Genomic DNA, 15075 nt, shown 5'->3' on the forward strand with positions numbered 1-15075 from the left:
GGAGGAGGAAATATTAGACAGGTTTCTGTGTGCCTATTTGATAATTGGATTACATATTGGAAGGGTTTCATAAGGATTGAGAAATTAATATAGTTTGCATGCGAGTGGGAGAATTGGGTAGTGGATAGGAGAACATTGGATCATGGGAGGCTATATGATTAGAGCATAAGGGAAGGTAGTGCAGGATAGAATGTGGTCTAGGGAGGTCATTAAGGTGGTTGCATAGGTGTTGGGGCCGTGGGGGGGGGGATGGGGGTGGGGTTGATGCTGGGCATAAGTATAGGGGAATGGGGAGTATTGATATTTATTATTCGACTGAACATGTTAATTTTTGGATTGAGTTGTGTACAGAAGTGCATTTGGATAAAGACAGTAGACAGTGCACACCATCTACAGAGCTATGTGAGTTTAATAGATGGATGTACAGCATTTAACACGAATGCTGTCATGGGAACTGTATCCTACTTCTTCTCCCGTCCACCCACCCACCCCCCACCTTCCTCGCATTAACCCTCTTGCATTCCCTGCCTCCTTCTACTTGCTTATATGCAATAGAGTTAAACTTACACCGTACTAAATCTATTGCACAAATTCACTGAATGAAATATTATTAAAGTTATTGTTGCATAGTGGTATTTAACGTAATGTTCACATGGGTGTCTGACATACTCCACAGGTTAGGCTGGTGGAAATTTAATTTTTACTTGATATGCTTGTTTTCTAAAAACATTGATGAGTATCATTTGTTTTACAGAGGAAGGTGTGCCACCAGCCAAAGTCAATGGTAATGATGTACAACTACAAGAAATACCAAATCATAACAACAGAGATGTCATACCAGGTGAGTTAATATCCATAATGATTTGATTACGATGTTAAAAGTTCTTTCCCGTTTTGATTTGTTCTATATGATTCTCAATAATATTAAAGTTTCTTTGGTCATTACCTAAGTCGAGGGTTAAATATCAGTAAACATATAAGTAAACATATGTGTGAATGCACCACTGTCAGTCATGTATACATACATTATGTACATTGAAACATATCTATGTAGACTATGTACATTTATATACATTGAAATTTACAATTATTTACCATGAAATATGTACCTTGAAATATATGATACATTCATGAACCTTGACATGTATGTTAACATGTGCATACATGTACCTTGAAATATAATACATTGATATATACGGCCCAGAAGTACGTACATATGAAGTTAAAAGTTCAAGTTTTCAGGTATACAGTCTCCGCATCAAGGCAAGACCTGCTCACTTGACATTCCGACAGTAACCTGGTAGCATTGGTAACTTGTCGCTCTCACACACCCCGATGTGCAAATTTCAAACCCAAGTCTTCCTGGGGGCACTACAGTGCATTTACGTGTCCAGAGGGGACTTGCCATAGGTCGCCACAAACAACATGTGCACACAATTTTATTTACAAAATATTATGCAATTTACATATCTGGGTAAAGATACCTTGAAATGCATGTATACATGTATGTACCCTGAAATATGGATGTACATTGATGTATCTTGGAATATACTCTTTTACATTGAGATGTGTATGATGTATACACTCATATATATCTTTATCTATATACCTTCCCATGACCTATTCATCATAATTATCATCATGAATATCATCCAAGTTTTCCACCATGTCAATCATCTTTCTATGGTCCTTCCTTCTGGGAACTTTCCATAAATGGAAGTCTTACTATGAATGGGTCTGTCTGATGGTTTTCATGCATGGATTCATCTGTCATCATTTGCTGCTTTAGAAGTTCACCCATTACTAAAGAGTGCTGGCCTTTGTCATTTACCTCTTAGAAAGGTGTTCATTGATGTAAAGTTCTGTCCATCCCTGTTTATTCAACCCTTAGGGCATGGCCAGGGTCATAGTCCTCTCTTTGTATCCTTGGGGTAGATTCTTACACTCTTTCTTGTAAATTCCTTCAAGTACATGTTCAGGTCTTGTTTCTCAGAGAAGGTTAATCGACACTTGTAATAATTGTTGTGTAAGAAGTTTTCGTTCAAAAAGCGGCCATCACAGAGGTGCTATGAGCCAAACGCTGCCTTCCTTGAGATATTGTATTTTATGTGTTCTTTGGCTGATCCTATTAGAGAGACTGTCTTTATTTCTGTTCAGGAGCAATTGTTAATACAAAAGTGTTTTTGGATTTAAAGTTCATGCTTTTAGGTAGCTTCACCATCATGTTGGAGATGTGATCGTGAGAAGATGGTAGCGAGTTCACAGCCATTTTTATAGTTTCGATTGTCATATGAAGGATGAAAATAGTGTTCAATTCGACTTGCCTGATTGTTTAACATGTCATATCGTCTGTTCAGTTTGTATTTGTTAACACTTTCATATGTGGACTGGTTTTGTTTAGTATAGTTCCTATTTCAGTTTCCACATCCACACATCTAGGAAGATGTTATTATCACCATTTTTAACTGGCAGTTACTACTGTATATATAATGCTTGAAGTCAAAGTCTGTTGAAACTTTGTTGTGTGGAAAACTGTCCACAGACAGGAACTTTGTGAAATTCAGTAAAGCTAATTAATTAACTGACTGTTGCTGGGGCTAAGCCTGAAGAATTTTGGGTCAAAGGTTATCTTTGAGGTCATCATAAATGGCACCACATGTGATTTAATTTTGTGGAAGTTTCTTCCCTCCGTGGAGACTCATTGTCATTCCTGCTAAAACCAGTTCAAGTGCCTGTTATGTTCACGACATTATTAAAATGTCATCTTAATATTTTTCTACCTCTTAGATTCGGAATGATATGTGATTCCTTGGAATTAATTGTATTGGAATACGTCAGCAACACGTAATTTGGGGTTTCTGTATTCTCCGATGTTTGTCTTTGGGAGCACTGTTTATTTCAGATTATAAAAACACAAAAGATATAAAAAAGAAGGGTCACTAGTCCTACAAATAACTTGGACAGTTTAAAACTGTTAGAAAACTATTAAAAGCTCATGAGTACAAATTAGTTCTGTCAGAATATTTACACAGAGTCGGTATAGTGCCACCATACAAGGGGTTTGTTAATTGCATCAAAAGGGGTGACATCGGACACCGTTTAACGCCAAGGTATGGCGCTACGAAGGTGCAGCTTCTGTAAACAAATTCTGTTTTGTGAATCGTTGAAGCTAATCATTCTGTGACATAAAGAACAAGTTTGCATATATTGTATATGAAGATATTTTTTATCGGTTGTCATTGACTGCAGTTATTTACAAAGGGGATTACTATTGGAAGTGTATAGGGTTATAGCTCCTGTGTACAGTGTGTGTGTTCAGTGAGGAGCTTTACTATACATGCATATATAATTAATACATGGGCATGTATTGAGTATTTGCTTATTTACAAACCGCAAGGGAATTAGGAATAACAGAGGATGGCCATCTGAGGAACACAAAGCTGTTTCTTTTTACAACAATTTTGCCAAAGAAGGGAGAAAGCCAGCGTATTATGAACTGTTCCAAAACATTCGCATTCAACTAATCCTTGTATAGTGGAGTGCATTTTCTAACATTGTATTTTGACTACTACTTTTTATTGCAAGTTCGGTGGAATTCGTCAGTGATATTTACCACAGATTTATTTGTTGCTTTGGTTATTTTGTTCTTATATGCTTAAATGGATATTATTGTCTCTTCTTAGCTGTAAGAAATCTGCAGATCTGGAATTCTGGATAAAGAGGCTTTTTGCATTTAAATATTTGTGCGATTTCTCAGGTCTGTTATAAATACAGTCATCTACAATCTAAGTGTATAATTTCACTGCATATAACAATACCTCATGGTATTTTTTATAGAGAGCTCTTGAACTACACCAGCTGATATAGTGAGCCCTGGGGTTTGATTAATGAATCGATGACAGTTCGACATGGTTGAACCATGTCTTGGAACTTATAGGTCAACCACAGGATTGGACCCCCTATTGTGGTACAGCTGAGGACATTTTGTAGCAGTGCTAGCTGAAGTATTTATGCATACTGTTGATACTTACCCTGACTTCTTAGATTGTTGGTCTTTGTTATTTAGGACTACAGCATATCGATGAGGATGCCATTTATGAAAAATTGTTTAACTTGTGGAATTGCTGTTGGTGAAATTTTTCACTAAATTTATTGATCTGTTTTCAGTGTAATGGTGAATGTTATTCTGTGATCTAGCTTTGGTTTGTTTTGGTTTACGGAGCAAATTCTTTCTGGTATATTGTACTAAGAATCTTTGTGTAGTGTCGCAGCCTTTGTTGTGGTAAATTCTTCTTATCCTTCACATTGGTCGTTGTGTTTACACTCATTACGAACATCAAAGTCTGGATCCAAGTTATTTATTTACATCATTGGACCGAAACATAGTTTGAACTTTGATAGATACTATATAGTTGATGCCAGTTAGTTTGCAAGAAGAATACTTTGTGTTGTTAATGTACAGTATGTAGTCATTTGTTCTGGTGGTTAAGACTTCACAACCCAACTCTACTGAGTGTTGAAAGTCCTGGTTAAATGACTTCTATCTTGATTTAGAGTGGCTCTGTTTTACACAAAGTGAAGACATTATATCGACCAGTATGTTTCTGACATGGATGGAGGTATTTTGGGGGGAACCTCGTTGTTGTGTTTTATTTCTAATTTTTCAAAATCAAAAGGAATTTATCAATTAGCAAGACACATCTGGATTTTGTAAAGGTGCAAGAAAAGTATCCGGACCAATTTACTTTTTTTGGACATAATAGGGTCATCTCCGGTCGTTGCCCCCGAAGAGGAGGTCTAAAAAGTGGAATAATTGAGTCATAACTGGAAGCAGGAAAAACATTTCTCATCCTAGAGGAACTCATCGTCAGTCAAGATGTATTTAAACCTGACATTGAGGGGTTAGGACAACTGCAGTGTAGTAGTCAAAGTGATATCTGTTGGGGTGTGTGAGACATTATATATTTTGACAAAAGCAGTAGTAGCGAAACTACTTTTGTATAGTGATGCCATGCCTACAGATGAGCCGGTTAAGGCGGAGGTCTCCTCATGGCAAAACAAACCGTTCGTTGTACGAAATGGTACAAGAGGAGAGATATAAATATCCCGAGAGTCTTGTGCAAGGTAATGAGTATATCTGAATTACAGACTTTGAGATTCTTGGTTATAAATGACTGACAGTATTTGTTATTGGAGGTCATTAGCTTGCATTCTCCATAAGAAAGAAAACAAGCAGGGAAATCACATAATTTGCATTCTTGTTTATTCAGCCTTTGTCAAGCATGTTTACGACCACCCTTCATCGCTTTATACTGTAAATAGATGAGACTTTTTTATTTTCATTGTCTTATTTAATTGAAATTCCTCTTCTATTTGATGGTGCAGAACCACTTTTGATAACTTTGAGCAATTATGGTTCGTTCACATTTGGAAGTCTGCTGCTGTGTCCAATAGTATATTTTAGTTTCAAAGGAAACTGCTTATATGTGGTGTGGATAAAGAAATGTGTACTTGGGAGTACCAAATTTATAAGTAAGTTTATTGTTTTAATTTACTAGGTAACAGCTCTATAGACAAGAATGTAATGATGAATGTATTGTCAGCATTTCCTGGACCAAGTTGTGATGCAAGGTCTTGTGAATGACCTTCCTTCTGTTTGATAACCAGAACAGAAAACAACAGTCTACTCTTAGTCTCACCCAATCCCCCCACCCCTCACCCGTCCTTATCCCAGGTCCTCACAGTCGCATTCATCCTCCCCACCCACAGATTTGTGTGTTTCTTTGAATTTGAAATTTGATTATATCTTTGATTACAGACGAATGTAGAACGGTGACTATCGTTGAACTTGAGAAGCCTCCGGGTGCTGGATTCGGTTTAACAATATCTGGTAAGTGTTGATCTTACCCTTGACAGGACTGCATCCAAAAACCAAAAAAAATCTGTATTGTTGTTATAAATATTAATTTACAAATTATTTCTGTATTATTATGATGGCTTTTAGAGACAATTTAAAAGTCCTAGAAATTGATGGTAATCCTTTGCTTAAACTGTGCAGTTGATTTAGTAAAACTGTTTCTATTAATTGGTTAATTAGTTACATCTATTTCCACAGTTAAAAATTTCTATTGCTTTCAATGATTAGAATTCCAGATGAATTATTTCTCCAATTAAAAGATGACAAGCCTCATATGACCCTTATGAACTTTTTAGTCAGAGACACCGTAATTACTGACTAATCACTCCTCCCATCCTCCTTCCTGCTCAGGTGGCATAGACAAGGATGGCCGTATCAGAGTCTCTAACATGCGTCCCGGTGGAATCGCACAGAGGAGTGATCTGCTGCAGGTTGGTGATTACGTAACGTCGGTCAGTGGCGTCCAGACAGCCAACTTGAGACACGACGAGGTGATAGGCCTCCTCAAGAGTGCCGGGAACCGAGTCAAGATTGAACTGGAACATGAAGTACCGCCGATTCGTAAGTTGGTTTCTGCTTTTCATTTATCACTTAAAAGCAGAGGCGTGCAAAAATGAGAGGGCTGGGGAGGCCTTGGCCTCCCCCACCTCCAAAGCCAGATGGGGGATGGGGGAATCACTGTGTCGGGGGAAGTCACTCAGTCTGTATTACATGCAAGCAATTAAGTCTATGTCATCAAGTGATTCAAGTTTTCATGCATGAATATATGTGGAATCGATGAAAAATGAATTATTTCTAAACAATTGTACCCGCTTGCAACTAGTAATTGATAGCACCAGTATCGCATCTAGCTGTGGGAAGGGGACAAACCTCCCCTTAGACACCTCCCCATATCATTCAGGAGAAGTCTGCCCCCCCTACAAAATCCTACGCATTTAACTGATTAAAAGCTGCAATCCCATGTGCTCTATGACTTTGCTTTTCTTTCCATTCAGTAAAATAAATCAAAGTGGTATCTTGCATTTTTTGCAGGTTTTGAGTATTTTGTTACCTCTGTAAAAGTGCTTTAATAAGAGTGACCACATTTTCAGGAATTGGACAAAAAGTAAATTTTAAAAATAATGTGCAATTAACAAACTTAACACTTTGCTTTAGGAGGATTTTCAGACTTTAACTTGTACAAGTACTCATCTTCTTTCTCACTGTTTGGTAGACATTGTAGAAAAACTACCTTGCTCTGTGATTGTAGAAATTTTTAAAAAATCCCCGTTTTCATTTGTTCTTCCTTTCCAAATGAATTCATGGATCATATATCTATAAAGGAAGTTCATTTGAGGCTAAACAGCCATGTTTGGTCATAGAAAGATTTTATCTACTTCAAAAGTAAATATTGTTGCAATCTTTCAATATGAAGAAGAACAAGATATTCTATTGTGAGTACTTGGGTAGCAGTCATTAGAGGTCATAAAAACACTGGCAGAGAGATGGATGTATTCAAATGCTGATCATAAAGAAAGGGGGAGGCATTTGGTTCAATTATCACACAAAATGAATTTGTGCAACAGGTCTGTTCAGTATGTAGTGAATAGTTATATGTGACCGAAAACTAGCAGCCCTAAAGAATATTGTTAAAAAATTTAAAAACAAGTTTCAAGAACAGACCCTTAAATATAAACCATTTTGGAAAGTTAGATGACATCCAAGGTCCATTGCCATTGACAAGAACACCACTATCAAACCTTGAAAGGTGCATTGAACTGATCTTAAAACAGGACAGGAAATTTGAAAGGTCTGGTAACATCTCTCTTCCGACATGTCTCCTTCAACCTGGTACCTGAAAACCATATATCCTCTTCAATCAGTCTAGCCCATCCTTCACCACCTACTGTAGCCCCAGTCGTGAGATCTAAATTGGTGTTTTTCACTTATTTACAGATTTAACAAAAAAAGAGTAACCTATCAAGGAGATAACCAGGCTGTTTCCCCCCACCCCCCCTCTACCGCCTCAATAAGACCAAATAAATAAATGTTTCTTCTTTCATTTTTAGCTGCGGCAAATGGAGCAAGTGCAATATCCAAGGTACTGGAGCTTCGTCTAGTTAGAGAAGAAATAAGTTTTGGCTTCACGATCAGAGGTGGCATGAAACCATTACACAGCAAGTCTAGACCTCTGACAGTAACCCACATAAGACCAGGAGGTCCAGCCGACAGGTAACTTAAACAATTGTTCAGTTTTCTCATCAACGACGTCGTCCTTTGAGATACTGGAATGCTGTCGTCACTTTTATGCAACAAGTTTTGGCTCGATAAATATACTACACTCTCCAACAGAATTACTCAAAGTATAAGTTTAGTGACCTCATCCCATGCGACTGTTTTCTTCGCACCTCAGTTTTCTGTTTTTATGAAAACTTTTGGTTAGTCTAGACTAGGTACTGAACTGCTATGAAAATGTATAGCAGGCATCCTTTTATGTGGTTGATGTTTGCTTCAAAATTAATAACCAGATTTTCATTTCTTTGTGCAAAACGTTAACACTACAGCAATGTTATGTTCAAAGGTATACATCTAAGGGAGGGAAATGGAATTATGCTGCACACACAACCAGCTGCTTTAAATTATGAATCATTTAAAATCCCCCGTTTTTTTTTGGACTAAGACTCTTTGACGGACTCAATTGTTCAAAAGTCACGAGTCAACTAGCAATGGTGATAACTTTAGTATTGAGATGTCAGTAAATCTGGAAAAGTCATGATGTATAGCTATAAATGTTCAAGTTTTGAAGTGTTTTGCAGTAATACATCCTTCCTGAGATGGGTTGCGTGCAAATCTCCCACTTCCTTCGGAGTTCTTGTGGGAAGAGATGCCATCTTGTAGTGAGATTAAGAAAACATCAAATAGAGTGGAGATGGTAGATCAGTTTTCTGGTTTTTTACTTCATAGATAAATGGAGTGAATATTAAAGGAATAACGAAGGCAGGGATCAAAGACAATTTATATTACTTAGTTACCTCAAAACTATCTATTATTCGATTTTTGAGTTTACCGCTTTCTGTTGGACTGAATACGCTCGCTTTGAAAACACAGCAAGCCGCCATTGATACATAATACACCTGAAATTCCATATTGATGAGGTTAGAGAGGAACAACTCTCGTAACAAAGTCATTTTACGTGATGGTAGATTCCCCGTGGAAAATATTCATATTTATTGTTTCTAGGGCTAGAACTGTAGAAGGCCTTGCAATTTCCTATTTAGCCCAACGCAGCTTACAATATTAACGAGGCACATAAATTGTCTTTGATCCTTGCCTTCGTTATTCAATTAAGCAGTTAATATCAGTTAAGATGACTTTGTTGAATGTTGCAAGGAAAAGAATATTGACAATTGCCATAATTGTATGCTATTAGAGCAAATCTGGCAATTACCACAGAACTCTATCTTATCCGAGCAACGTGAGTCACTCGGACATTAACAGTTATTAATTGTCCCTGCATCATGGAAGAATTTTTTCCAGTACCAACATACCTTCAGAAAATTTCAGCGACCGTAAGCATTTCTAAAATGTAAGAGGCAATACATGAGGGTTTATCGATAAAATGAAGAAATATGTCGAGTAATGACTGCTATAAATTTATGTCATGACATGGCAACACTTTTGTGTAATGACTTCATGACAGACATAGTTTATACTATTTAAGTACCATTCTGGCCTTCCATACTTGCCAGTCTCAAAGTTTAGGTACAGGTCTGTGCTAGGACAAGGTTACAGAATGTTAATAGAAACCAGGTATGTCCATTGTAACGGCTGGTAGATTCGGAAGGAGGAGTTAGTGGGCGGTGCCTAGGGAGCGAGGGCGCAGTGGTAAAATATTCCAAATGTGTAGTTAGGTAGATAGGAAAGTGCAATAGTGGAGTGGGAGACAGGTAGGTATCGTCACTCGTAAATCCCCAATCAGTGAGTTTTGGGGAGTCCGTTGTAACAGTGCATGCCTGGAAGTTGCATTAGTACAGAAACATTGTTTTATTTATATATTTGGTGAGGTGATGTGTACAGATGATCCTGAATGAGAATATGTTGACATCTCTAACAAATTTAAAGAGCAATTGCTCTGAAAGCTTAAAACGTTCTTGTATGTAAAAATGGCAAAAGCAATGACAAAAAAAAATCTGGGCATATAGATTCAATTGACAGACACATATCAAAGGGAGGGATGTTGGTTATACCACCCTCCACCCCTCGTACGGTAAATTGAAAAATTGTGATTAACACAACCATGCATTAAAACCTGAAGGAGGATTTACTTCCTGAAAATTAAATTAATAGTCCTAGATATCATGTACCTCCCTAAAGTAACAGTATATGATAGTGTTTAATGTTAGTTTCAGTTTTTGATCTCCAAACACATCAAGAGCTAATTCAACAGCAATGTCCAAGGTTTGAATATGCCTAAGTATTTAGACATTTTGGGGTTTTCATACAAAAGAGCTTCCACTGTTCAAAAGGCAAGTTGAACAAAGGATGCAATTCAGATAAGAAAACATGCATGTGTAAATTCTGTTGTTCCAGTGTAAGCAATAAAATGCCTATCGAGCATCGTGTTAAAACTGAGGCCTGTAACAGTGTTGCCCTCTCCCCTCCCTTCCCCCCCCCCCCTTCCGCTCCCATTGGAACTGTGATCATGCAGCAGATTGAAATGGAGACATGCTTGAAAAGTCAGACCTTGCTGATACTAGTTGGTACCCCTTTAAGGTGGCGAGATCATGTCCCTTTGACTTCATTGTCGGTTTGACTTACTAGGATTGAGCCGAAGGAAATGTGGTTAATCAGCTGAAAATGGTTGTACATTTCAGGAAATTATCCTACTGGTTTGCTGTCTCATGTTAGATGAATGCAACAGACCCTGCAAGGAAGTACAGGTCTGCTCATTGTAACACATTCAAGAGTCGATGCTTACCACGTGACATGCATTATGGTTTGCACTCATAGAAATTATGTGCACTTACTTGCAAATCACATTGTCAGACATGAATATGCAAGATGGGGGGGGATCCATTTCTGACCATTTACATTTTTTTAATTTTTTTTTTTATCAGATTAAATGTAAAGATATTAACACTGTAATTTTTGACATTTAATCAAATTTAATTAATTTAAGAAAACAATTAATTGCAATTGTACAATCACTACCTCTGCAAACCTACATTTCAGTTTGCTCTTCTTAAGGAGGGCGTGTTGGAGGAGGGGAAGAGTACAGTATATATATTTGAGCAACCAAATGGTATGTTTTTGTTGATGTATTCAAAAGTCAACCCTTATATATAGATATTTTTTTGTTAATTATCACTTCCTTTTTTCTATTAGGGAGGGTACGTTGAAGATTGGTGATCGAATCGTGGCAGTGAATTCCACACCACTTAACCACATTACTCATAACGACGCTCTCATGATATTCAAGCAGCTGCTGGGAGAAGCCTGCTTTAAAGTAGAATATGATGTTTCAGTCATGGGTGAGTATATATATATGTGTATACATACATTACACAGCAATGCTGACACTTGTCTGTGACAGAATTGAAATCTAATGCATTTCGTCAAATCGGATTATTGAATTTTTACTTTTGTTTCCTTTTTGAAAGTGCAAAATCAGTCTCTAATTGTAACAACGTTTTATCCTCAAATTAGACCAGAACTTGGTCAGTATTGGTCAGCAAATGCAGCGAGTGAGACCAGAAATTAGACTTGATTTGAAGTGTCACAATGGTGACTAAATCTCTCTTTAAATTCACCTCTTGAAGTTTCATTTCTATCCATACCAAAAGTCCAATGTTCATAGGCAATCCATGGAGTTGGCTATATGACTCATATTATTTAATCATGACAGAGGTCATCGCCATATAACTACCAAGTTTGAAAAACATGAGCTTTGCGGTTAAAGTGTATGACAAAACCTTTTGAACCTTTGAACTTTGTTGACTTCATGGTCGTTTGACGTTTTACTTTAATTAAATTGCTGTAATTAATTAAACAAGTTCCCATAGCTTCTCACTCACCTGTCCCCTCTCAACCATCGCACAACCTAACACACTACCAATTCTAAAGTGACCTGGTAACTTTTTACCACAGTCCTGCACCAGTGTGACCAATCACTTCAAGTTCACCACTTGCTTTCCATTCTGACACCCACTTGAGGTGTCTCACAGGAAATGTAAATCTCTTGCAGGAGGTCTACCCCGTAGTCGGCTGTTACCATAGTCACAAATTATGTAGATTCATCTATGTGTGTGTATCAATGAACTTGCACTACAACATATATCTCATCCTATTAGCACTCCATTAGTGGACTTGTCTTGAAGTTAAATTCTAAATAGGGTTGATTGTAGGATTGACATGTACTCCTGATCACATCCTATTGAGTTATAGCTTTAATCTTTTCCATTGTTTCAGTAGAATTAGTTATTTTTTCACATTGAAGTTCAGAAATTGTTCACATAAAGTAGGCAGTCCCAAGCCTGTATGCAACATTTAAGCATTACATGACATAACACAGGTTTGAGATTGGTGAAGAGGGGTTGGGGGCGGGAGTGTTGGAATGTGTCAGACCAATGTTCAGTGGTGTTGAATTGCTAAATTTTTTGAGGGACCATTTCTCCCACCCCCACCCCCCCCCCTTTCATCTTGGGCTCCGCTAGTACCTGGTGCCCTGTATGAAAGGTAACACAAAGAAATATAAGATTGTAACCTAATTTTCGAACTGTGCTGTTTATATTGATATGAGGGCAATGTATTTTACTGCAGTATTTATCAGTTTGGTCTTTTTTACAGTTGTGTAACAATCTCTATAGATTTGGTTTGTTTTGTTTTCAAAGTTTTTAAGAGTTAAAATTGTGTCCTCAAAATGAAATGATTGAAATGGTTTGGTCTTTGCTAGAACACTTGTATGGGTGGTTGTTTCCCTTTTATATATATTTTTTTTTTTATGAAACTCAAATAGACAGATGTTTTGGTTGCTACTTATTTAAGATTATCCAGTTATAATTTATTTTTGCCTGCACACCTCCCCCACTGACTGACAAGTACTATTCACTACTCATTAAGCATCTCGTTAGATGGTAATGATATTGAGTTGCCAAGGATAAATTCTGTACAGGAAGGAAATTAGATTAGTGAAATAGACTCGATTGCCAAAGATGTGAATAAGGAAGTGAAAATAGGACGTCAGGTCCCAAAGCCTCCTCGATCTGGCCTTTAGAAGTTGATGTAGCATGCTTCATAGGGGGTACAAGGGTAAACATATTGCCATGTGTTCTGATAGATTATGTCTTGTGAACATTTCCTCATGCCCTCATAAAAGCTTGCGATAAGTTGTTATAGTCATTAATTCTCCGCCCGGAAAACATTTATAAGCCGTTCTTGGGATTAGATTTGAGTAATGACAATATTTGTAAGGGAATGTGCTCTATCTTGTAAAATAATTATCCCACTGTTAGGTTATCTGTAAGGTTAGGAATGCTAGAAAACTAGGAATATGGAGAAAAAAGAATGATGACTGAGGGCAGTTCACATCAGAGAAATAAAAGTCTGATTTTAGTCAACAAAAACAGCAATAAAAGCATTTAGCCCCTTATTATGGTCTAAAATATGAGGAATGGTGTGGAACGTTTGGTGGGTAGTTATGATCTTTACTCGTGTTTGTACTCATTGGTTTGTACTCGTACTCACAGGTTTGTACTCGTACTCACCTAAAGTTGAAATCATGTACTTGTATATATGTACTAATGGCTTGTACACTTAGTCTGACTCACACTCGGAACATTGTACTCACATGTCTGCGCATCTGGTATATACGCCAAGATGGATATATATATATGTACACAAGTTGAGATGTGATGGTTAAATTTTGTCAATTCCCAAGATGTAAAAGCAATAGTTTCTAATCCTGTGAAATATAAATACTGTGTAGTGACTTTGTTTGATACTTAACGACTGAATTGAAAGTTTACACAAATATTGCATTTCCATCTTTTCAATACTTTCAAAAACTTGCTCTTTCTAAATCCTTTCAAATTATACATGTAACAAACAAGTTGAAAAGGAATGCTTAAAAGGCAGAGAACCAGTCTTATTAAATAGTACAAAAAACTTACAAATAGTATACTTATAGGGCTAGAGCAAGTCCATTGATACAGTATTTTAAATGTCTGGTCTGTGAAGCATATTCCCACACCTTGATCTATATGTGTACAATTGTGGTTGTTAGCCATCAGTAGCTATCATATTCAAAGGTTTTGTGTAGGTGTGGAAGTAGATGAATATGAAAACCCACGGCCTTGCCTTAAACCACAGTGGCTTCCTTTTGTCAAAGTTAGAATGCTGTCTTGTCCTAAGTTGAAGAGTCAGAAAGGCATACCTTAAAACAGGAGAGTTGTGCAGTATTTTATTGTTACTCATACAATGAAACTAAGTATAACCGAGTGGGGCACATAATAACTCAATGACAAACTTTGTATGTAAATATGGGGGAGTGTTCATAGTTTGTAAAACGTTAGTCACAATACAATTTCTGCATGAATTGGAACAGTCTCACTCATAAATGATGTGTCAATGAATTATTTTTTACCAAAATGTCTGCATTTTAAATAGTTTTGTAAAACTAGTCCTTCACCCTGTGAACCAGAACATATTATTGTTGCATTTACATTTACATGTGGAATCATCAATATAATTCATCCAGTTATTAAAGTGTCCATTCCACTGGGTTCAGTAGATTGCTACTTCAAAATCCAATAGCAACCAGTGTCTTCAGGATGGCTGAGTCACACTGTACAGTGGTATTCAGTACTGCCTTCTGTGGATTTGATTATTTCTGGCCTGTGAATCAATAAACAGGGTTTTGTTTCTGTGTCACATTCACAGTAGATATAAATTTCATTTAGGGCCAATGTGTGGAGTCTGTCTGTATCCTAGGGTTTTCAAGCTAGCATTCATGAAAATATTTGAGTTAATTTTTTATCACTTACAGTATATTTCCGTACATTTTCCTCAGGAAGTGTGTCCATGTGTTTTGATACAAGGTCAATGAACTTCAGGCCCCAACATACACTTCACACCATTAAGTATGTATGTAGGAAATATCTTAATGTGTCTGGTTCTCATGC

The 15075-nt window shown here is 37.1% G+C and overlaps 1 protein-coding gene across 3 annotated transcripts in view; it reads left to right on the forward strand.

Annotated features, from left to right (window-relative positions):
* LOC139961169 (glutamate receptor-interacting protein 2-like) overlaps nt 1-15075 on the forward strand; it is a 50738-nt gene that overhangs the window by 15935 nt on the left and 19728 nt on the right. For 2 of the 3 annotated variants that reach the window (XM_071960133.1, XM_071960132.1), the window contains exons 2-6: nt 755-841; nt 5819-5890; nt 6269-6478; nt 7966-8128; nt 11282-11427. In XM_071960133.1, the coding sequence (XP_071816234.1) occupies nt 755-841; nt 5819-5890; nt 6269-6478; nt 7966-8128; nt 11282-11427 (678 nt within the window). Of the gene's footprint in view, nt 1-754; nt 842-2456; nt 5125-5818; nt 5891-6268; nt 6479-7965; nt 8129-11281; nt 11428-15075 lie in introns of those variants that run through there. The other variant, XM_071960134.1, reaches the window with a different exon arrangement.

The sequence above is a fragment of the Apostichopus japonicus genome, chromosome 20 (assembly GCF_037975245.1).
Source record: "Apostichopus japonicus isolate 1M-3 chromosome 20, ASM3797524v1, whole genome shotgun sequence".
NCBI lineage: Eukaryota > Metazoa > Echinodermata > Holothuroidea > Aspidochirotida > Stichopodidae > Apostichopus > Apostichopus japonicus.